Genomic DNA, 25,030 nt, shown 5'->3' with positions numbered 1-25,030 from the left:
GACCCTGAGTGTCCAAAGACATGTAGATTATGTGGATTAACCATGGGTAAATGCATGGAGTTATGGGGATAGGGCAGGGTTGTGGGCCTGGGCGAGTTGCTCTATTGAAGAGTCGGTGCAGGCTCAATAGGCTGAATGGCCTCCTTCTGCACTGCAGGGATTCTATGGTTCTACCTAAGCCACAGTCCACATTTCACCATGTGACTCTAGTCTTTGAACTTCCTTCCTGCCTTGAGATCTCCTTTCAGATCTGTAACTGGAGAAAATGGCTAGGCAACTTGATTTGCTGTGTATCACTAGATTTATTTTACTTATTTCAATTCTTGCACTCAAACACACACAACAAAACACAAATGCTCCTATCAGCAACAAAATAAAAGCTAAATTGGTAACATAATTGGATTTAAAAGTGTAATCTGCATTTTACATGTTAATATGTAACCTCCTTGCTGAATGACTCCTGTAGTCATTGGCACCATCTTAAGTTTGTGAACTCTTCATTATCTCTGTATCTTTAGTGTACAATGATACTGCACAGCAAAGAACAGTGAAATGAAGAAGAAACTACAAACAACAGCTACAGAATATAATGTCACGGTGCCTCGTAAAATGATCAGCTGTGCTGTACGGAATACATAACTTAGTTGTTAACAGATGTTTTATATTAAAAATTGATTAAATGTTAGTTATTTCAACATAGATTGTGTTTGCACCAAACTTGGTGTTCATTTTTAAAGTGTGTCTGTGTAAGTGCATCTGGTGATGCCATTGCAATTGTTGAGAGATCCTATTAAGTCTCAATGTAAGCACAGTCTCCAATGTCAATGAAGGCTGAAGTTTAAACTTCTGAGCACGGGGAGCTTGTTTTTTGCCACCCACTTACTTTCCGAGTTGGTGAGCGTACAAACAGTAAACTCTGGCCAGAGTATGCAATTCTAGCCCTAAACAGAGCCAAAATTGTTTGGTCAGGCATGTCCTTTTTATAACCCTGCTTTGTGTTAAGATAATTAACCACTTTCATTTCTTCTTTTGTGTTTTGGTTCAAATATGTAGGGTTTAAATTTCTCTGCAGGGAGGATGCGAGCTTTGGTAAACTTGAAATCCTGTTCAGAATATGGAGAATACACAATGTCACGGTGGCTTGCTGGATAGTGTGGGATATTATCCTCACACTGGAATATCATGACATCCCTTAAAAATAATAATAATGAAATGGAAGAGGGCAAATATTTCATACAAATAAAGCAAGTTACACTGAATTGCTGAAGCCATGGGATCAAAAAGATTCATTCAAGTACATTACATGGTTATAAAGGGCAGACAATAAGGACATTTAAAAAAAAGAGCAAGAGTCACGAATTAAACATTTGTGAATTCGGTGCCAACATCAAGCCATGCAACTTTGCTTCAGTCTCATGCAAAGGCCAGTTCAGATGAGTTAGTGGTGATATACAAATAGCAACTGAAGGAGTTCCAGAGTTAGCTGAAGTGCCAGAGGGGAGGTTGTTGCTCCAGCTTACCCTAAATTCCCCCTCACACTTAGCCAATACAGACTCATTCTGGTCAAACAGCTGCAAGTATGAAACATAGGCACCCAAAAGGGAAAAAAAAAAGAACATCATAGAAAAATTGTTCAGAGTTTTGAAAACGATAATCAGAGAAATTCCACTTGAAAAGAATATTTATATCAATCACACAAAGTTGAAATGTAACACACGCAAGAAATTAACTGTCCATTTAGGTAAGAAACATATAAACTACAGTCAAATTAAAATGGAATAATGAAATGCAATAACTGAAAAAAATAAAACATAGTATACATGTAAAAGCTTGTGTGAAATGCTATCAACTAAAAAAGATTCATATTTTCCAATTTATCCTTCAATTTTAAAGATCATATGCAAATGTTTCTGATCTACTTGCTGCCCCCCCCCCCCCCCCCCCCCCCCCCCCACTTCCAGACTGACAGTGCTGCCTCTCGTTGGGTTACGATCTAATGCATGTTGGGGCCCACTGGTGCCGTTCCCAAGTGGGAACTCTAATGTAAGAAAAGACAATTAACGCTGACAGGCTGCTCAGTCAGGGAGTTCCGCTTGCATCGTGCCAGCAACGATTTAGGGGGAGAGGTTTGTTCTACCTATTCAATACTATTTTCGTAATGCACTTGACACAGTGATGACACTACCGCAATCGATTAGAGATCACCTTAAAAAAAGATGGCGCCGGAGCAGGTGACTTCTTGTGAGCTGTCCCCAGCATACCCTCTAATTTCATTTTTTATAATGTTCTGCACTTCTAAAACTGAATTCTAAGTCTTTTAAATTGCCCCTTTTGCACCCTACCTGTAACTACACACTATATTCTGCACCCTATCCCTTTCCCCTATGTATTTTATCAACAGTATGTTTTGCCTGTATAGCACGCGAGGAACAATGTTTTTCACTGTATCCCAGTGCATGTGACAATAATAAATCAAGTCAAACAGAACAATACTCTCTGCCTCCCTCACATTTCCCTAATTCCATTGGCATTTTACTCTTGCATGTCAAATGGCAACACTCTTAAAAGACTCTAAACTGGATGCCAATGCAAGTCATAATAACATAGCTTACTGTCCATGTGAAAGCTGAGATCAAGTTCAAATTTGCCTAATGTTAGATTGAATTTACGCTCTTCAATCGCACGTTCATGGGTTAACTGCGTTCGGGATCCATCTTTTCTATCCCATTCATCATTTTATGCATCTTTGCTATCTATCAAGTCACATGATTCATTAGTTAGCCACTGCTGAAGTTAAATCAGACTGGTCGTGAACGTAGACCCAGTAAAGAATCAGAGACACGAGCCAATCATTTTTGCCTGTCTGTGGGTTATTAAAATTATAACTTATTTTGCAGCCACAGTTGTGAACAGCATGGATATACTGGAAATGCCACTGCTGTTCGACTTGCTTGGAAGGAGTAAAGGGAACAATGCAAGTGTCTCTAGAGGCTTTAAAAATGGATAACTGATAAACGCTCAACTGGACTCAACTTTTCTATTTAACAACATGATAGGGGCAGAAAACTGAAGCCATGATTAAAAATGGCTTCAGCTTCTTAAATTTAGTAAAAATCAAGGCACCTAAAACAAAAGCACAGCCGCTTGGAACAGGTCACTGTTTATTGATGTGAAAAGTTCCATCGATCGACTGGTATAATCTGATTTTCCAGGTAACAATTCTCCATGAACCTTTTCCTCTTTGATAATTCCATTTGGACTGATCAGTCTAAGATTAGGCAAATTGCTGCAACGCAGAAATGGGAAACATAATCTGGGAATGACCGACAAGGACAATCTCAATTGTGCTCCCGAAGACAGAGAACATGTGTTTGGCAGCGACTGAGGAGACAGGCTAATTTCAGAGAACAAGCTAGGGCCACATTGACCAATTAGAGGGCCAGTTAGCACTGGCCAATCAGGGAGCAGCACTGGCCAATTAGACAATTGCACTGGCCAATTAGAGAACAGTGCTGGCCAATTAGGAGGCACAGTGGTGAGCACTGCTGCCTCACAGTGTCAGGGACCCGGGTTCAATTCCCGGTTTGGGTCACTGTCTGTGCAGAGTCTGTACATTCTCTTTGTGTCTGCGTGGGTATCCTCCGGACGCTCCGGTGAATCTGTGGAATTCCCTGCCCAGTGAAGCAGTTGAGGCTACCTCATTGAATGTTTTTAAGGCAAGGATAGATAAATTTTTGAACAGTAAAGGAATTAAGGGTTGTGGTGAGCGGCCGGTAAGTGGAGCTGAGTCCACGAAAAGATCAGCCATGATCTTATTGAATGGCTGGTAGAGCAGGCTCGAGGGGCCAGATGGCCTACTCCTGCTCCTAGTTCTTATGTTCCCTCCCACAATCCAAAGATGTGCGGGTTAGGTGGATTGGCCATGTTAAATTGCCCCTTAGTGTCAGGGGGACTAGCTAGAGTAAATGTATGGGGTTATGGGGATAGGACCTAGGTGGGATTGTGGTCGGTGCAGACTCGATGGGCTGAATGGCCTCCTTCTGCACCATAGGATTCTATGTTTCTATGATACTATGAATTAGAGAACTGCACTGGCGACACGGTGGCACAGTGGTTAGCACAGTGCCAGGGGCACGGGTTCAATTCCGGCCTCGGGTGACTGTCTGTGCAGAGTTTGCACGTTCTCCTTTTGTGGGTTTCCTCCCACACTCCAAAGATGTGCAGGTTAGGTTGATTGGCCATGGTAAATTGCCCCTTAGTGTCAGGGGGATTTGGAGGGTAGATAAGTGGAGTTATAGGGATAGGGCCTAGGTGGGATTGTGGTCGGTGCAGACTCGATGGGCCGAATGGCCTCCTTCTGCACTGTAGGATTCTATGATTCTATAATTAGAGAACAGCACTGGCTAATTAGAGAATTGCATTGGCCAATTAGAGAACTGCACTGGCTAATTAGAGAATTAAACTGGCCAATTAGAGAACTGCACTGGCTACTTAGAGAGCAGCACGGCCCATTAGAGAACTGCACTGGCCAATCAAAACTGGCTAATTAGAGAACCTGATGAAGGGGCAGCGCTCTGAAAGCTAGTGGCTTGTGCTACCAAATAAACCTGTTGGACTTCAACCTGGCGTTGTGAGACTTCTTACTGTGCCTACCCCAGTCCAATGCCGGCATCTCCACATCATAATTAGAGAACAGCACTGGCCAATTAGAGAACTGCACAGGGCAATGAGAGAATTGCACTGGCTAATCAGAGAGCTCTACTGGCTCAAGAGCAGTACTCCCCTTGTTGACGTAGGGACCTAAAGAAGAGAAATAATTATTTTTTAAAATAAAGTCTATCAATAAAGAAGAGAGGGAATAATTCGGGACAAAAGCCCTTGTTGGCAAACTACTAAATTCCATTCATGAAAATGAGGTTGCAAATTGCATCGTATTTAAACCCTGAACAGCCTTGAGGCTAACTGGTACCCTGCTGCGTCTTGTTGCTTTGGTATCACTGTCAAAAATAATTACAAACTGGGTGAGGAAGGGAAATCAATGGGGCGAGGTGAAATAAACTGGAATGGTTTGGAAACATTTGCATATAATCTTGGGCACGGTGCTGAACTTCAACTTTAAAATTGAGATCATTATGACAGTACAAAACATTTCAACAGAAACAAACTACCACAAGATCAGTGAATGAGTGTTCCATTAAAATGATGACTATCAGAAGCTTTATCAATGCTTTCACACATCCATATCATTTTGAGGAGACTGGAATTAAATCAGCGAGCAAACTGATTTGTGAACAAGTTGTATTAATTTACTCAAATTTCACTTTTAGTGGGACGCTTGCCATTTCGTGGCAGGTAAATTAACACCTTCTGTGTGTCCTGCAATCTTCTGACTTGTGAATCGGGCAGTAATCTCTCAAGTGCAGGGTGAAACATTGAGCTAATCACGCCATAGCAATTCTGACAGATGTAAAATTGGTAAAGCTGGTTAAATTATTTGGCTTTTAAGTGACTTGTCAGGAGTTAACGGATCTGCAACAAAACTAGAATTCCTCCTCTTTCCGGCGGGGGAAAAAAAGTTTCATTTATTTACATGTACTGATTCTCATAGAGTCCTGATCCTCCCAATCTCTTTAAAACGTCAAATCAGATTCCAATGTAAAATGTGGGCTGGAATTTTACTGTCCTGCCTACCAAGGGAATTGGAGCGGGTGAGGGGCAGACCATGGGAAGGTCTGTTGACCTTGGGTGGGATTTTACGGTTCCGGGATGAGCGAGGCCGGAAAACCCCGCCCCATGTGCTTTTAATCACTATCTGGCTGTCCACTCCACCAAAATAGAGTTGGCATTTTTTGGGGCATCAAAAGAGAATTGACCTGGTGTAAATATCTTTTGAAACTGTTAATTGTAATATTAATATTCTTCCAACCCAGAAGGAAAGAACTGCTAAAAACTGGGAAATAAGAATACTGGTTCAAAGTGTTCTTTTTCTTATTGGGAAATTGCTTAATTGTCTCCAATTTCTTACAATTGAATTTCAAAGAATGATATCTGGTAACCATGCATCTTATTCTTGCAGTACTGATGATTGAATTTTGGGACAAGTTGGTCTATGACAATCAGTTGGTTGAATGGGGCATCAGATCCATCAGGTGCTTTAACCAAAGGGATGTTCAGCCCCATTATCGGAGTCGTGTTAAGTACTTTATAGTATATTAGTGCTGCATCTCTGACACCTCGTATTCCAACTGATCAGAAATACACACTTCACGGTCATCGGCGAAGGCTGTTATCAGTGGGTAGAAGAAGCATTCTTCCTCAAAAATCAAAGAACAGTGACATGTGAAAGAGATGCTTAGCCTTCCAATTGTATTTTCACCGGTTTCATCATATTTTTCACCAATTGCTTCTCAAAAAGCTGAACCAGCGGTGTTTGAAATGGATTTGTCGCTGGAACGAATCAATAACGGCAATCAGTGACGTATCAGCCAATTAAAGAAAGACACTGCCTTGCGATGCATCTTAAAGGGTCTCGTTTTCCCCAACTTTCTCTCTTCACCGGAAAAGTTTTCTGAAATTGCCAGTATTCATTATGGCACATTTACATTGCTAAGTGAGCCATTGGCAAGATGTAATTATTTCGCATGGCAGTGAATTTAGCGGGCAGTGACTGGCAACATGGTGTCGCCTCAACACTGAGGTTGCCCTTTAATGATGAGCAAGGTCATCTCTGCAAGTGTCCCAGGACGTAATGTTGGTCAGCCGTCCCAGGTGGCAGTGTAATCAGAAACTGGGCTTGCTTTTGGAAATGATCTTGCTTTTGGAAGTGATCTATGGATCCACCCTCCATGGATACCAACAATATGGACTCTGGTTCATTGTTTTTTAAAATCTTTTTCAGCTATTGAGGAAGGTATGGTGACGAGGGAATTGGACTCTGATGAATAACTGAAGATGCATAAGCCTGTGAAAGTGAAAATGTGCCCTACAATGTAAATCAGAGAGCTCCCCAGTCACCTTGGACGTGGGTTGAAATTCCTGACCCATTATTTTTTGAGGTAGCTCTTTAATTCCAGTAGAGCATAAAACAGGTTATGGAAATAAAGTAATTGTGAGAGATTCACTATGTGGACTGTTCAATGAAAAGTGCTGTGTTTCTCGAGGGCAATATCCAACCATTAAACTTTGCTTATTTTAAGATTACGTGGCCAAATATGACCATGGTTCAAATCATGCATTTGAATTCTTGTTTCATCCTTTTATACCACAATATTGTAACAGTGAGAACTGGTAGAAATACACACTCTGAAGTTTGATTTTAATCTTTTTAAAAAAAATTCATTTAAATTCATATTTTCCTTCAAATTGTGCCATGAAATTTGGTCATTGGTCAAAGATATTTTCTATGCTTGGGAGATTAGGCCATCAGATGGAGCTACTTTACAATGGCCGCCAGTATTGATCCAGTCAGCCAGTACAAAGCTCATTAGAGGAACACAAGTTGCACCAGTTTTTTTTTTAACATGGTTGTACAACATTTGATTATCATCAGAGGTTTTGTCTGGCAACCTGTCTGAAAATGGACTCTGATCGATTTGGGTGTTATTAGATAGTATCAGGGAGCAAATTAATCTGGCCATATGTTGAACTACCACGTATTGCAATGTAGTGGTTACATTATGGACCGACATGGGGTGGGGGCACGGTGGCACAGTGGTTAGCACTGCTGCTTCACAATTCCAGGGACCCGGGTTCGATTCCCGGCTTGTGTCACTGTCTGTGTGGAGTCTGCACGTTCTCCCCCTGTCTGCGTGGGTTTCCTCCGGGTGCTCCGGTTTCCTCCCACAGTCTGAAAGACGTGCTGGTTAAGTGTGTTGACCATGCTAAATTCTCCCTCAGTGTACCCGAACAGGCGCCGGAGTGTGGCGACAAGGGAATTGTCACAGTAACTTCACTACAGTGTTAATGTGAGCCTCCTTGTGACACTGATAAATAAACTTAAAACTTTTAATAATCCAGAGAAATTGAGTTCAAAGCCTATTGCAGCAATTTGAGGAACTTATATTCAGGTTTTTTTAAAAATGGAGAAAAAAATATAATCAGTTAAAAATTACTGTAATTGTCATAACGACCCAAAGAATTCTCCAATGTCTTTTAGGGGAAGAATGCTGCTCTCTTTGGCCACTCTGGCAGTCTGCCCTCGGAAGTGGCTGAGCAAGTTATACAGCTGCACCAAACCACAAGGAGTGGTCCAAAAGAGGATCCGTCATTGCCTTCTCAGGGCAACACTTGATAAGTGATAAATGCCAGATTTCCAGTGACGTCTACATTCTGGGAGTGAATTAAAGAAAGATTCTCATTCTGAAATAATGCGAAATTGTATGATTTCGAATCCGCAGAATATTTTAAACAACTTGTAAAACAAGAATTCAAATTCATTTCACTGATCTTATAATTCCAAACTGAATAATTTAATAATACTTAAATCCATTGATTTACAATGCAATGCAACATGTTAGCATTACTCTGTATCGTCCTCTGTAACGATTGGTAAATTAAGGCAAGCTCCTACCTGTAGACATGCTTTCTCCAGCTGAGAGGTTGTCTAAAATTGTATGGTCCAGAGGCTGTGGACTAGACCCAGAAAGGCCTGTTGTAGGAGGCTGTGGAGGTGGGAGGGTGGGTCTTTGTCTAGGCTTGAGTGTGGGTCGAGACTTAGTTAAAGTGCTTGTTTGGGATGGGGGAGATGACAGGGATGGTGCAGCTGGGGGTGTTTGGCTTGATGGCAAGGTGTAGGATTGAGGATAGTTTGCAGCATATGGTGAGGGAGTGCTCGGAGGTGTGGGAGAAAGGCTTGCAGGGGAAGGCTGGCCAGTTGACTGGTCAAACGGGATTTTGGGCGCTATGGGGGCCACCTTCTTTGCAGCTGTAAAGGAAAGAAACGAAATTTTTAGCTTGCGTGTGGATGTTTTTTAAGGCACATTTGGCATGACAAAATATCACTTCAAAAAGAACAGCTGACCAGCAAAATAGAAGCCCGAAGATCAAAACAAAAATATATTTTATCGCAGCAGGGCGCTCTTTAAACTGCTCAGCGGCACACTCCAGAGGATAATCTGAGCATTGCACTGCAGGATAGAAGTTGTGCAGTGTATTGAAGAGGAACACACTGCTGAAGAAGGGCAGAACAGCATACCAGTGAGGAACACATTGTCGGCCCAGGCTGTGCAGTGCATTGAAGAGGGGACGCCGTACCATACACTGGAGAAGAGAGCTTGAGAAATGGCTGATAGCTGCTCTTTAAAACATTAGTAAGTGTTGCAAAACCATTTAACACAAGAGCAAGTTCTGTAGGTGCCAGAAACTGGAAACAAAACACACAAAAAACACTAGAAATACTCAGCAGTATAGGCAGCATCAATGGAGAGAACATAGAATAATAGAAACCCGACAGTGCAGAAGGAGGCCATTCGGCCCATCGAGTCTGCATCAACCACAATCCCACCCAGGCTCTATCCTCATAACCTCACTTATTTACCCTGCTAACCCCCTAACACGCACATCTTTGGAGGAAACCGGAGCACCCGTAGGAAACGCACACAGACACGGGGAGAATGTGCAAACTCCAACAGTCACACGAGGCTGGAATTGAACCCCTGTCCCTGGCGCTTGAGGCAGCAGTGCTAACCACTGTGCCACCGTGCCTCCAACATGGTGCACAATCTTAGTTACCATTCAAGACATGCTCCCGCTGCAGCGAGATCGGAGAATTTAGCGGGCGGTCAAATCTCCCTTCACTGCGGCAGGATGGGAAAATCCCACCGGCGTGAACGTTGGAAGGTTCCGGCCATTGTTTCCGGTCGGAGAACTTTCACCATGTTCAGATGCGAAGTCAGTGTTGTGTAACATTAATTCTCCGCAGATGCTGCCTGACTTGTTGAATGTTGCCAGGATTTTCTGCTTTTGTTTCAACTGTTTAATAAGTGCCCACCAGCCCTTAGAAAAGCTAGCTCAAAATGCCAATCCAGATACACAGCAGAATATTGTGCCCTCCTCCTGGGCAGGTTTGGTGGGGGGGTGGCGGATAGAGACCCTGTCAGCTTTCCGCTTCCACCTCAGTTAAATCTATGGCAGGAAGGCCTATTGATATCCCTCCCGCTCAGTCACAACTGAGGCCCAGCACTGGTTAGGGGGCTAGCCATGCAGGGTACCACCACAACCGAACCCTGGCATGTTTGCTCACTGGCTCCTGGGAATGGAAGCTCCCTCGTTCAAAGGTACTCAGTGCCTGGGAGGGTCCCAGCATCAGGAAGGGGGGTTGGTGATAGCTGTCGGGAGGCATCAAAGCTGCCCTTGCTGCCAAACCCTCCTCCCCAGTGACCCAGCCACCACCACACCACCCCCCCAACCCTGTCATCACTCACCTGTGCCTGAGTCCCTGCTTGATCCCAGGCCTCAGGTGGGTGTCAAACTGGCAGCGGTTACTCCGCCCCAATGACTCTGCTGAGTACAGAAGAATGTTATGGCTTATTTATTGAGAGGGGAATAGATTACTAAAGTAGGAAGATTGTGCAGGGCATTCGTGAGACCACATGTGGAGTATTGTGTACAGCACTGGTCTCCTTATCTGAGGAAAGATGTAAATACGTTAGAGGCAGTTCAGAGAAGGTTTCAGAGACTAACATCGGGAACGGGTGGGTTGACTTATGAGGAAAGGTTATAGAGATTAGGTTTATATCCACTAGAGGTTAGAAGGGAAAAGGTGACTTGTTTGAAACCTTTAAGATTCTGGGGGGTATTGGCAGAATGGATATAGAGAGAATGTTTCCTCTTGTCAGAGAATCCAGAACTAGGGATCATTGTTTAAAAAAAAGAAGTCGCTCATTTAAGATGTAGGTGAAGATAATTATTTTCTGTTTGTTTTTATTCATTCCTGGGCCAGCATTTGTTGCCCATTATTAATTACCCTTGAACTGAGTAGCTTATAGGCCACTTCAGAGGCAAACACATTGCTGTGGATCTGGGGTCACATGTAGGCCAGACCAGGTAAGGATGGCAGATTTCCTTCCCGAAAGGACATTCGTGAACCAGATGGGTTTTTACAACAATCGACAAAGGTTTCATGGTCATCATTAAACTTTTACTTCCAGATTTTTTATCGAATTCAAATTTCACCATCTGCCATGGTGGGATTCGAACCCTGATCCCCAGAGCATTACCTGGGTTCCTACTCCAGTGACAATACCACTATGTTATCACCTCCTCTTGAGGGAGGGTTGAGAGTCTCTAGAACTCTCCTCTTCAAGAGGCAGTGGAAGTAGAATCTTTGAATATTTTTAAGGTAGAACTAGATAGATTCTTGATTAACAAGGGAGGGGGCGAAAGGTTATTGGTGGTAGGGCAGAAATGTGGAATTGAGGTTACAATCAGATCAGCCATGATCTTATTGAATGGTAGAGCAAGCTTGAGGGGCCAAATGGCCTACTCCTGCTCCTGATTCATATGTATGTTCGTACACTGGCCTTCGATTGGCTGGCACACTTAGCCGGGACCTCTGCCCCCAGGGTCCTTGATCCCAGAGGAAGACCCGCCTCTGGCCTAGATGGAGCAGACCTTCACTAAAAGAGGTGATACTGGGTCTGATTGGCCCTCTGTCGTCTCCTTATGATTCCATCCACAGTCTGGCTTTAGACATTCCAGAGGAACTTCTGACATGGTATTTGCTGCCAGACAAATCCAAGAAAAATATCAGGAACAACTGCAAGAACTTTTCCTTGCAGTCATTGACCTTGATTAAAGCAAGTGACTCAATATGGTGAGGCTCAGGCTCCAAAGATTTGAACGTCCAAGGAACTTCACCACAATTCTGCAATTGCTTCATAATGATATGACTACAATTGTCTCGAGTGTCTCGAATTGCTCCAGACTGGGATCAAGGAAGGCTGTGTGATCACCCCCATACCATTTACAAACGACCTGACACTGCCTATTCACCTCAAAGATCACTGCCCTCTGGTGTCAGTGTTAAATGCTGTTTAGATAAAAATCCCTTTAACCTCAGTCATTCCTATGCCAATATTAAATTGTGGACGACTCCAGTGTCATTTCTACTCTGCACCCAATTAATTATTAAACTACTCTTGATCTCTTCAATTCTGTATGCAGAAAACTCTTCCAGCTTTTGAATGTTGTCAAAGCAAAACCCACATTAACCAGACCTGGGCAGCCAAATATGTTGAATATATTGAAGGAGAGCCTCTGGAATATATTTCCCACACCTTGGCACCAATCTTTCTCAAAGTCCACACTGATGAGGGAATGTAACACTGCTTCAGCTATGCCAACTCAGCCTTCTACAAACAATGGCAATGAGTCATAATCATAGAGTCATCGAGGCTTACAGCATGGAAACAGGCCCTTTGGCCCAACTTGTCCATCCCGCCCTTTTTTTTTTAACCACTAAGCTGGTCCCAATTGTCCGCATTTGGCCCATATTCTTCGATACCCATCTTACCCATGTAACTGTCTAAATGTTTTTTAAAAGACAAAATTGTACTCACCTCTACTACTACTTCTGGCAGCTTGTTCCAGACACTCACCACCCTCTGTGTGAAAAAATTGCCCCTCTGGACCCTTTTGTATCTCTCCCCTCTTACCTTAAACCTATGCCCTCTAGTTTTAAACTCCCCTACCTTTGGGAAAAGATGTTGACTATCTGGCTGATCTATGCCCCTCATTATTTTATAGACCTCTATAAGATCACCCCTAAGCCGCCTACGCTCCAGAGAAAAAAGTCCCAGTCTATGCAGGCTCTTCTTATAATTCAATCCATCAAGTCCCAGTAGCATCCTAGTAAATCTTTTCTGCACTCTTTCTAGTTTAATAATATCCTTTCTATAATTGGGTGACCAGATATATTCCAAGTGTGGCCTTACCAATGTCTTGTACAACTGCAACAAGACGTCCCAACTCCTGTATTCAATGTTCTGAGTGTTAGACAACAGGGGTTTCAACAAGTCAACAAACGTCCGAGTGTACAGGGCAGTTGTCATCACTCTTGCACTGCAGTGAGACTTGGATTGTGTATCAGTCACACATAAGAGTGTTAAAGAAATTCTATCAGCAATGTTTCTGTTGGATCCTCTGGATTCAATGGGAGGACTGTCAGACAAATGTTCATGTCCTTCATGAAGGCATCTCCACAGCATTCAGGCAAAACTCCTGCAAAATCTACTTCAATGGACTGGACACCATGTTTGGAAGCCAAAAAGCATCAGGTTCTGTTTTCTCAAATGTCCAACGTTCCGGGGGGAGGACAGAGAAAACTCTTCGCAGACTGGGAAGAGCTTGATACCCATCGCTCAAAATGGCGACAACTTGTCCACAAAGCTGCATCATGCTTTGAGTCACAATGATGAGGTGGAGAGGCAGACAAGCAAAGAAAATGAAGCAAATCCTGCCCTCTGGATCTCCCTGCCTCGCCATGTGCCCAAAGATTGATGGGCCGAGAATTGGCCTGTTCAGTCACATGATAACCCATGGCATAAACTCACCGCTGAGTAGATGTTATCCCCCAATCGAAGGACAGCTGCTGTCACTGACATCGATGGATGGTCAACGTTCTGAAATACTGGGGGGGGTTTACTTGACTTTTATGGAGCTAGAATCATAGAATCCCTATGGTGCAGAAGAGGCCATTCAGCCCATCGAGTCTGCACCGACCATAATCCCATCCAGGCTCTATTCCCGTAACCCCGCATATTTACCCTGCTAATCCCCCTGACACTAGGGTCAATTTAGCATGGCCAATCAACCTAACCCGCACATCTTGGGACTGTGGGAGGAAACCAGAGCACCCGGAGGGAACCCAGCTGTCTCTAGTTTCCTTTGAACTTCAATGCTCCAATCCACATGCAGTAAGTACTGTTCCCGGTAAACGGGGAGTGATATTTGAGACAGGATTTTGCCATTTTTTGGCAAAATGTCATCCTGCCACATCTTGCCCAACCAACAACTTAGACTCTTAAAAGATCAGAATGCCCTGATGTAAATGAGTAAAAGGTGAATCACCCAAACACTCAACACCCCCCCTTACCCCCACCATGCTACTACATCAGCGAGATGTCGTGGGATCTGTCCCTTTCCTTTTTTCTGTCACAGTGTCTAAAAATAGAGCAGCTGGCGATCTACCCTCTGCTTCTCCCACCCGCAATGACGCTTTGCCAAAAAAAAGCAACATTTCGCCCCAAGTATCAGTAGGAACAGTGGAGCCCTCACCTCCTCCCATCCATCCAATTCCCCCCCCCCCCACCAACACTTCTTACACAGCACTCCACCCCCTCCACTGCTGCTACTCCATCCTCCCAGGCCCCCACGCACCACGTCCCCAGGCACCACCCCCCCACCCACCCCATCCAACTCCCCCCCCCAGACACTTCTCACACAGCACTCTGCCCCTCCCCAAACCTCTCACACAACACCCACCCCACCCAATGCAGCACCCCCTGAGCAGTGCCAAGGGGTAGTGCCAGGGTACTGCCCAGTATGACCTTTTTCCCCCTGGGGACTGTACTCACCGGTGCGCCTCTGGTGTGTTCTGCTTGCCAGGTGCACATCGTAGGGACCGGTTGTGATTTATGTCGATGTGAGTGAGTGGACAAATTTTGGGACTCCCGCATGGTTTTCTGCCCCCTCCCCTGCTGTTCCTGCCCCCCACCCCCCCCCCCAAAAAATGGGAGTGGAAAATCCCCTCCCCTTGGAGTTTTGGAGGAAACCAGACTTCTTCATCCACCCTTGCTGAAATCTGTTTACCAATCATTCTGTAGGAGATACATCCTTGTTATTGTATTACGAGGTGAATGTACGTCATGGTTCTGTGTCCCCGTGATGTTATATTGCAAGTGGACACAAAATAAATCTACAGTCAGATTACCAAAGCCCAGCTGGCAATGGCATTAGGGCATAAATGTTTCAAATTTGCCATGTTGTGCTATGAATTTATGAATTGTTGGGGGCGTATTTGGTTTAGATTTGCAACACCAAACAGCATTCCTTACAGGGACTGGACCTGCGAATTGCTAGTGTGGATGCTCTCAACATCAGTTTGCTAACTTAACCCAACAAGACACAATAGTTAGCAAACAGTCGATAAAAGGCAAAGGGCTTACCTTTCCTCAGCGTGTGGGGACTATGTTCACTGGGCAGTTGACTGGCGGCAATGCTTTGCTGGAGACTGCTTGAGGAAGTCACATGGTCAGAAACAGGTCTGCCTTTCTGTCCAATCACAGGTGAAAGTTCTTTGCCTTTCATAGCACTGAAGAGGAAAGATTTGGATTATTTGCATACAGATATTCCTTCAGGTTATGCATGTCAAAATACAGCAGATACACACTCTTACAAAGCCTTATCCATCAAACTTGGTTAACTCACTTACTAATAAAACGCAGATACTAGACATATACATATGCCCCGCACACATTTTTCTATTCATCTCCCACGAGTTACTTTATCTCAATACAAGTCCAAATGATTTCCACACACAACGTTTCAGAGATACTCAGAGCATCGAGGCTTGAATTCTAAATATTTACCTAGTCAGCCTGGTTCCTTTGTCTCTGGTACAGGCACAGCCGACCCATGGGGCAGAGGCTGACATGGAAGGGTTAAAGGGGGTGCCACAAGGGTCGTGCTTGGTTAGGAGTAAAGGGGTTTTGATGTAGACAGGTGAGGCGTTAGTTTCAGGTGCATGCGAGTCAGTGAGGGGGCTTTGCTTGGGGAGGTGCAAGGAGCACGGCTTAGGGTTAGAGTTGACATCAAGCTGCTGGGGGGAAGGAGGCTGAGTGAGCAAGGTTGGGCTGTACCCGGACCACCTTTGAGGGGAGGAGGTTTGGGGTATGCCCTCAGGCCGAGCAGATGGCTGAGCCCTGTGGTACAAATGGTGGGCAGGCTGGTAGCAAGGAGGATAAGGAGAAGGTTTGTCATTCTCTGGGGAAGGGTAAGAGTAACAGGAATCCGACCAATTGGAAGACAACTCGTCTGTGCTGTAAACACATTTAAGGAGCAACATTTGTTTGGGGAGGTACAAACAAAAAGGGAGGGGAGAAAATCAACAGGGAAAAAAAAATACAAGGTTTAGTAACTCAGACACTGCATGAAAACACACAACAGACATTTTCTGTAAAGCGACAGAGCAATGGCAATAAGGTGGGGAGGGGGCGGGGGGGTGACTGCACAACACACAGCGGACACTAAGGGCTGAGCAGTGCCATGCTGAATGTGAAATCTGTTGTAAAGCTTTGCGTTTCTATGCGTCAGAAGCGAAAACACAGAGTGAGCATGCACACACTGCACTCAGCAACATGCCAGTGGCTTCTCAACCAGCTCCTTCCTAATTTTACTGCATGTCTTTTGTTATCCTGCAGGATGCTAACATTTCTGATTTGAAAAAGAAATCAGAGGAACAAATGCTGCAATAGGAGATTTACCGGAACAAATTAATTTCTGAACTTTAAGGTACATCTTGTGACTCAGGCCCTTTAATACAGAACGGCATAGTGGCACAGTGGGGGTTAGCACTGCTGCCTCACAGCGCTAGGGACCCGGGTTCAATTCCGGCCTCGGGTCACTGTCTGTGTGGAGTTTGCACGTTCTCCTCGTGTCTGCGTGGGTTGCCTCCGAGTGCTCCGGTTTCCTCCCACTGTCCAAAGGGTTAGGTTGATTGGCCATGTTAAAGTGACCCTAGTGTCAGGAGATTAGCAGGGTAAATATGTGGGGTTACGGGAACAGGGCCTGGGTGACACTGTGGTCGGTGCAGACTCGATGGGCCGAATGGCCTCCTTCTGCACTAGAGGGATTCTATGATTCTAAGAAGTGGTCCTTTAATACTCTATGAAGTGGTCTATCAGTCACTCTGTTCCATTACTAATGCCTATTATCATCATCTCAGGGCGACTCGGGATAGTTAATAATGAAGGGGTACTCTTGGCTTAGGATGATGTTGCAAAACTGGTGATTTAGTAGCAAGTTACCAATCTCTCTGGATCTAAATGCCAGTTTGGAGAGATTTATAATGATCAACGATGCCCAATTTACACTATCATTCAAAGTCAAAATGTCTGTCCCTGTGGGTTTGCCAGATTCACCCATGCGCAATAATATTTTTTTAAAAATGCAGTATTAGCAGCTTTATGCCTTATCTTTCTATACTTGGATTGGGTTGTCAGCTTCGATTTGCAAACATCAAGTGGCCATTTATGATTTATACGATGTCATAGTTTTAAGCAGATCATGCTCATAATTTGTGAGACTATTTTTAGCATCAGTGGTAACATGAAGGTGATGGTAAAAGTGCACCACAGTCAACTGTTTGAATTTTATAATTACTAATAAACCCTGATTTAACCTTCCCATAGACGCTGCCATTACCAGTGAGGACAATCAATGTTGGTTTATCCTAATTGGCACAGTGTGGTTAGCACTGCTGCCTCACAGCGCCAGGGTTCGATTGCTGGCTTGGGTCACAGAGTCTGCACATTCTCCCCGTGTCTGCGTGGGTTTCCTCCGGGTGCTCCCCCGCACAGTCCGAAAGACATGCTGGTTAGGTGCATTGGCCATGCTAAATTCTCCCTCGGTGTATCCGAACAGGCGCCGGAGTGTGGCGACTCGGGGATTGTCACAGTAACTTCATTGCAGTGTTAATGAAAGTCTACTTGTGACACGAATAAATAAACCTAAACATGCCTGAATCACAATTATGGGATAGGGCATCAGTCACAGTTGTTGAAGGATTTTGTTCTTTGCAAAATGAATGAGACTAAAAAAATGTACATGTGAAGCAGCCAAGTTAAGCGGGCATCACAATATGTGAAGTCCACTCAGTGAGCACTACTCTGCTTAAATATATGGGACAAAGCTGATGGGTCTGCAATGGATTTCCAGCTGATATATCTGATAGTGAATCCACCATCTCCCAATCTGAGAAATGACTGCCTCTGAAATCTAATAGGAAACTGCCGTTCTTCCTTTCCAAAGTTTGACAGCTTGCGAAAGCAGAAATGATTAGTTCTGGAGTTAATTAATGAACAGCAAGACATACTGAAGAGGTATCAATTCCCAAGTTGTACCTAAGTCAAATGGTGTAATTTGAGGAGCACCAAATTCCATGCAGAAAATTAGAAGTTGATTTGATGAGTTATTTTTAAAAAAACCAAAGACAGTAACATTTCAGTACTATTGCAGAAGAACAGAAGCATTTGAAGAATTCCATTTGACTGCTAATGACCACTCTGCTACCTTCAGATTGTATAGTATTTCACAGTTTAGATAGACTAGTCACTGGATGAAATTTCATCAGAAATTGATGATGTTATACGTCAATAATATTTAATAAAAATGAATCCTTCTGAGGGACAACCAGGGACGGGCAATAAATGGTAGCCTAGCCACATCCTGTAAAAGGGTTTTAAAAAACCTAATTAGCTCAGTCCCAGGCTCACAGCGATGGTGGATCAAATCTGGATTATGTACTGGTGATTCAATTAGAGATTTTTGTTTCAGCTCTGACGAAGGGTCACCCAGACTCGAAACGTTGGCTCGATTCTCTCACCACAGATGCTGTCAGACCCATTGAGAATTTCCAGCATTTTCTGTTTTTTGTTTCAGATTCCAGCATCCGCAGCAATTTGCTTAAAATCTTAAAGAGATTTTCTTTTTTGTTGCAATCTTCAGATATGATGTGAATGATCGGTGCTGAGCTTAATTTGTCGGGCGAGTTAAGCCACTTCATAACTTTGGTTTGCAAAATATCTAACTGGAAAAGGATCATTAACATTTCAAAGAAAAAAGATTCTTGTGTTTAAGTGCTCAAATACAATCCTGAATGAAATAAAAACAATTTTGTGCCTTTTACCGTGGTGATTTGAGGTGTAATTTGCAAGTAAATGCGGCAATTAACCAAATCTGTCACTTGCTTTATTTTGAAATACAGCACAGCAACTAGCCCATTGTAAACAAGACTAAAGTAGTGGACACGGGCTTCCGAATGGAGCCATTATACCCCAAGGATTCAATATTTCATACAACTATCGAAATTAGCTGAGTGATTAGTCTGTTTACAAAAATGCCAATATGTTTGCAGATTGACCTCTAGTGATTACTAAATGAAATCACAGAGAAAAAAAGCATAAAGCATTGATTACTGTAATTTTGTGCCTTTGTGTCTTAATTACATAGACGTTAACAATCTCTTCCCCAAGGGTATAATAGAGTAAATAGCGACTGATTATTATCTGGCAGCAGAACTAGAAAGACTGCACCTTTATCCTTCTTACAGATATAACTTCTATAGTACAATGACACTCGGAATGTGAGGAATATAGAGACAGGAGTTGGGCCTTTATCCTTTTCTGCTTTTCACTTGGATCACGTCTGATTTCTATTTCAATTCAATTTTCTAGCCCCTTGTGCCTTATTTCTTGTCTAATTAAAATCTAGCCATTTCCTAGTTTTGAAAGTCTTGATTTGATTTAGACTCAATAGGGTTTAGGGGGGAGAGTTGCAGATTTCCACTGCCCCCTGTGTGGAGAGGTCCTTTCTAACATCAGCCCTGAACAGCCTAGATTTCATTTTAGTGTTATGCCCTCTTGTTCAGGAATTTACAGCCAGAAAAATAAGTTCCCTCTATCTGCCCTCTCAAATTCCTTAAACGTCTAAATTAGATCACCCCTTAATCTGAAGAGAATGCATGTGTAGTCTAAGAACCGTTACAATTTATCCCTTTTAGTGTCAGAATCATTCTAGGCAATCTACACTGCAGCTCTTCCAAGTCTAAGAGTACCCAGAATGGAAAGCGGTATTCCAGATGTAGTCTAACCAAAGCATAAAAGAACTGTGGGATGATTTACAGCTCTTTGCATTCCTGTCAACTTGAACTGAAGACCAATGTTCTATTTGCCTGTTTTATTATTTTTGTACCTGTCCACTAGTTTTTGGCAATTCCCATCAGTCCCTCCATGGTTCCCAATTTCTCATCGTTTAGATAAGACTCAGATCTATCTTTCTTAGCTCCACAGTGGATGAACCCCTACTTCTCTTATGGAATACCATCTGCTAGAGTTTGACCTCTCACTTAATCTAGCAATGCCACTTCGCAACTTCCAGCTCCTGTTTACTTATTGGGGTGAATTTCACCATCCCGCCCATCAATTGGAGCGGGCGAGGGGCGAACCATGGAAAGGTCCGTTGACCTCAGGCGGGATTTTCCGGTTTTGGGGCCAGCATGGCTGGAAAATTCTGCCCATGTGTCATTTAACGTATTGTCTTCCACAAATTCAGATGGATGATTCTTTAATTCCCTATATTACTGCCCTAAAGGGTTTTTTGTGATTGTCAAAGCAGTGCAGTGTTTTCATACTACTGCCCTTAAGAACAGTCACCATTTATGTGATGTTCTAGTTTTGCATACTACCCAAACAAATGCAATAGTGCATTATGCCTTCATAATGCACAACATTAGGTCCAGCAGGCAGGACACCTTTCAGACCAGAATGTATTCACTAGTCTGTCTAGCTATATCGATGCACACCATTGGCTGATCCAGCTTGCTCCATGTGCTAGAAGCTCAGGTCGCAGTCAAACAGAAGTGTGAGGAGTGCGAGGAGAGGAAAGGAAAGTTCCAGAAGCTGGCTGACACAGACACAGCAGCCGCGACACACTCTTACCTTGCTCGTTCAGCCCCAGGTAGTGGGCCGCTAGGAGGAGGAGTGGGGGAGGGAGAAGAGGAAGTTTCTACAGACTGCTCGGGAATTGGCGACTGACACGAAGCAGCAAGTTCGGCGGGCGGAGTAGGGGGCTGAGTGCCAGGCAGGGTAGAGGATGTTTTTCGGACTACGGAGGAGCCTCTGCGGGCCACCCAGGATGTGTCCATTACCCTCACACCCATGCTACAGGAACACAGAGACACCATCAACACTTTTGAAGAAGAAAAGCACACTAGGCTTCAAAATAAAATAGCTTCAGTGGCAGACAGAGAATTCTTTTCAAAGTACATTTAATTACAGTAAAGAAAAGGACAGCTTAACAGTAATTACTTCTACTCTCGAGTTACAATATGACAACCTCGCTTTCCCATGATAAATAATGTTGGATTAACAAATTTTGTGGAGATTATAACCTGTGAATGCTAGGTTCAAAGCCTGGCCTTGCTGTTCGTGACTACTAAACGTGGCCTGCATGTTTTTAAGGAAGTGATAATGATTTTTGCTGAATAACAACCATTGCTGTGCCAGTTTAAAACTAGTGCATTTGTTATACCTTTGTGGACATCTTTTCATGTCCTGTGAATTTAGGGCTGGTATCTGCACATTAACTGGAATTGTAACAACAATAACATTTGTAACACGGGTGAATGCCCTGCACAATGATGACACGTGAATTATACAGCAGATTTTAACCACTGACTTTGAGGTTTTACGAAATATGTTTGCACAGCAAAATAGTAACACCAGAAAATCAAAAGCTTGAGATAAGATGGTTTATCTTTCCTGAAAAGTAATTTATAATGTGATTATATATACGATACACATGCAATTCTAGTAGATCTCTCTGTGCAGAGAAAAACAGAAGAACTCTTTTTTTTCCTAAAGTTAGGAGTAACACGCCATTTTACTGTTGCTAAAATTTAGATGCATGTCCCTGTCAGGTCAGAAGGTTCAATTGCTCTTTGAATTCACGGAAGTGCTGATTGTTTGAGCAGATTCTCAGTTCAATTCCAGATCAAGCTGACGTTCTATTCTTTAAAAAAATATTTTATTTCAAATGTGGATGGTAAAGTCAATTCAAGGCTGGAGACATTCTGACTTCCAGGTATTTTCTATCATTGAGGAGGTTTCAATGTTGTGGATCATTGTCTCTTTATTTCTATTTGGGGCCAATCAAAATATCACTTACTGATTGTTCAGTGAACTGGGTAGCTTGCCAAATCTTTGTATGTTTAAATTACTGCCTTACTTCATCCTTGTTTTAAAGGGGTTATTTTGCATCTATGGTATCTGATGTGTGATGAACAAAATCAAAACGGATGATTGGCACACCCATGTGTATGTTAGAATGTAACTGGTGATGACTTTGTATTGGATGTAATGTGACCAATGGTAACAAGCTGTAAGAGTCAGCTGACCCAGTAAACCATGGAACCAATTGCAGAATGATGTGATGGTCAGCTGACCAGCTGATTCACTATAAATAAGAACCTGTTGGGAATTGTGGGAAACTTGGACTGGCCCAGGGTGAGGCCCCAAGTTTGGAGTAATGAAGTTTCTTTATTAAACCCTTTCTTTCATTTGTAAGTTGGAGTAAGTTGTATGTTTATTGTCTGCATTTGAAGACTTCCTTCTGAAGAAGCAGTGCACACATATCTTACACACATTCATACACGTATATACCCTTACGTAAGTATGCTGATACACATGCCTGCACACACATACATGCGTGCAGGAAACAGCATTTATTTAAATAACACAAATCATTTTTGGCAGCTGCACATATGACAGTGGACTATAGTTTCAGCAATGCTGCTCGTTACATTTTAAATTTGTTGCCTAGTGATCCACATTAAGCTAGAATTTGGATCCAGTGCGATTTCAGCACAAGTGAATGAACAAGTACCTCAACATTATTGAAGGCTGAATTATAAAGTAGCTCTCACTGTATATACCACTACAATAATAGCCTGAGAGCAGCTGGTGACAATTTCTACTTCTTTATCTCAGAGAGCTTATTTACCATTATTAAAAGAAAATTTTACCTTTTAAGCCAATATTTAAGGAGATGTCACTCTCTGGCATCCAGAGTTCAGAATAAGGAGTGAGTAATTATAAGGTAACATCAAACAACTAAAGTTACAATACCCAAAGTTAGCAATTCTAATTCCACATTGCAAAGATATAACTCTTGACTTGTGCCCCTTATATACTTACTCAAATGTTTAGATGGCACTATTAGGGCATTTAACTTCAATTATGGATACCCAACAATGTAATACTCCAACACTGAATATACTAACATTATGGTTGTTTAATTCCCGCATTCTGCTTACCAAGTCTATCAATGTTAAAGCAGATTGTAGACCTGAAAGTAGACCTGAAATATTCTATAAGCCCATTGCTATCCAGTGTTAACGACAACTAGGGACCATTGCTGACCAGAACCAGAACCCTTAGTTAACCAGTGCTAACCACAACCAGAACCCATAGCTACCCAATGCTAACCATAACCAGAACCGATAGTCACCCAGTGCTAACCACAACCAGAGCCAATAGCTAACCAGTGCTAATTATAACCAGAGCCAATAGCTAACCAGTGCTAACCACAACCAGAACCCACTGCTACCCAGTGCTAACCACAGCCAGAACCCATAGTTGACCAGTGCTAACCACAACCAGAGCCCATAGCTACCCAGTGCTAACCACAACCAGAGCCCATAGCTCCAGTGCTAACCACAACCAGAGCCAATAGTTCCCAGTGCTAACCATAACTAGAACCCATAGCTAACCAGTGCTAACCATAACCAGAACCAATAGTTAACCAGTGCTAATTATAACCAGAGCCTATAGCTAACAAGTGCTAACCACAACCAGAACCCATGGCTAACCAGTGCTAACCACAACCAGAACCCATGGCTAACCAGTGCTAACCATAACTAGAACCCATAGTTACCCAGTGCTAACCACAACCAGAACCCATAGCTAACCAGTGCTAACCATAACCAGAACCAATAGTTAACCAGTGCTAACCACAACCAGATCCTATTGCTAACTAGTGCTAATCATAGCCAGAGACTATAGCTAACCAGTGCTAACCATAACCAGAGCCCATGGTAAACCAGCACTAACCATAACCAGAGCCCATAGTTAACCAGTCCTCTATGTGAAAGAGGTGTTACTTGGTGCACTATTTAAAATGGGTCTGTGGTTTCGATATATTGTTCATCGAAAGATTTTGTTCAAATACTGAATGCCACAATGTTATCAATGGAAACAGCTACTTGGATCAGTTAGTGTGCTGGACAGTGAAACATTTATGAGTTCATGATTATGTGATGAAATTCATTTAGCTTTGCTGGACTAAATTTGAACTTTCTGATCTGCGTGCAGAGGGATGCCCGGCAGAATTTCGGGAATTTGGATGTTTCAGGAGTGTGGCTGCCAAGTGGCTCCTGGCATTTCCCAGTTTCCCAACCAATTAGAGGGGGCAGGAGTGATGGACTCATTATTTAATGGGACCCTGTGCTGGTCAGAATGGGAGCACTGTTAATGTGTCAAAAAAGAGGCAGCAAATTGATAGATGGAGTGTCAACATGGAAAGGCAGCAATGACATTTCAGGCATGTCTTGAACATCATGCTGATGGTTGTAAGGGAGATTCTGCTCCCTGTGGAGAGGAGAGAGAAACCTATAGCAGAGAACAAGTGGAGGTGGTTGGAGATTCCTAAGGTGCTCAGCAGCAGGAGTGTAGTATCTTGCTCTTGAATAGTGCTACAAGAGGTTTCATAACCATATTAAGGGAGGAAAGGTCAGTGACAAGTTACTCAAAGTACAGACTCCCTTGTCTCTGCCTTTGCCAACCTTCACCTGCACAATACTCCTCAGACCAACAAACTTCATAAGTGCATCCATTCCTCTCTCGAGTGGTTTCCTCACATCCCCAACTGACCAGCCAGCAATAACACTTACCCTCATCATGATGCAATGTCACACCCATCTATCTCAACTGTCAATCTCTCTACTGCAGTGTTAATATTTTAGACTCCTAAAATGTTGTGTATTTGTATTATTTTGCATTCCAGTATATTTTACCTAAGTTGTGTGTGCCTCAATTATGTGTGCAAAGAATAGCAAGAAATCTGTTACACATTTGCAAGGAGTGCATTATTTTCTGTTTATATTCTAGTCTTTCTGTGTGTTATTGAGTAAATGGGATAAAAATCATTGGACATTAGTTTTGGCCTTGAACATAGTGGGATTGAGATTTCATATCTT

The 25,030-nt window shown here is 43.1% G+C and overlaps 1 protein-coding gene across 3 annotated transcripts in view; it reads right to left on the bottom strand.

Moving 5' to 3' along the window:
- The window catches only part of LOC144501580 (rho GTPase-activating protein 44-like), a 345,975-nt gene that overhangs the window by 4,338 nt on the left and 316,607 nt on the right, over window positions 1–25,030 (bottom strand). The window contains exons 17-21 of one of the 3 annotated variants that reach the window (XM_078225440.1): window positions 20,715–20,936; window positions 15,588–16,037; window positions 15,165–15,310; window positions 8,570–8,923; window positions 1,521–1,571 (exon numbers count right to left, since the gene is read on the bottom strand). In XM_078225440.1, coding sequence (XP_078081566.1) covers window positions 1,564–1,571; window positions 8,570–8,923; window positions 15,165–15,310; window positions 15,588–16,037; window positions 20,715–20,936 — 1,180 coding nt within the window. In that variant the 3' untranslated portion in view covers window positions 1,521–1,563. The remainder of the gene's footprint in view (window positions 1–1,520; window positions 1,572–8,569; window positions 8,924–15,164; window positions 15,311–15,587; window positions 16,038–20,714; window positions 20,937–25,030) is intronic. The other 2 variants (XM_078225439.1, XM_078225441.1) reach the window with 2 other exon arrangements.

The sequence above is a fragment of the Mustelus asterias genome, chromosome 12, assembly GCF_964213995.1.
Source record: "Mustelus asterias chromosome 12, sMusAst1.hap1.1, whole genome shotgun sequence".
In the NCBI taxonomy this organism is placed as follows: domain Eukaryota; kingdom Metazoa; phylum Chordata; class Chondrichthyes; order Carcharhiniformes; family Triakidae; genus Mustelus; species Mustelus asterias.
Note: the sequence above shows the minus strand (reverse complement) of the source record. Positions and strands in the feature narration are given on the sequence as shown.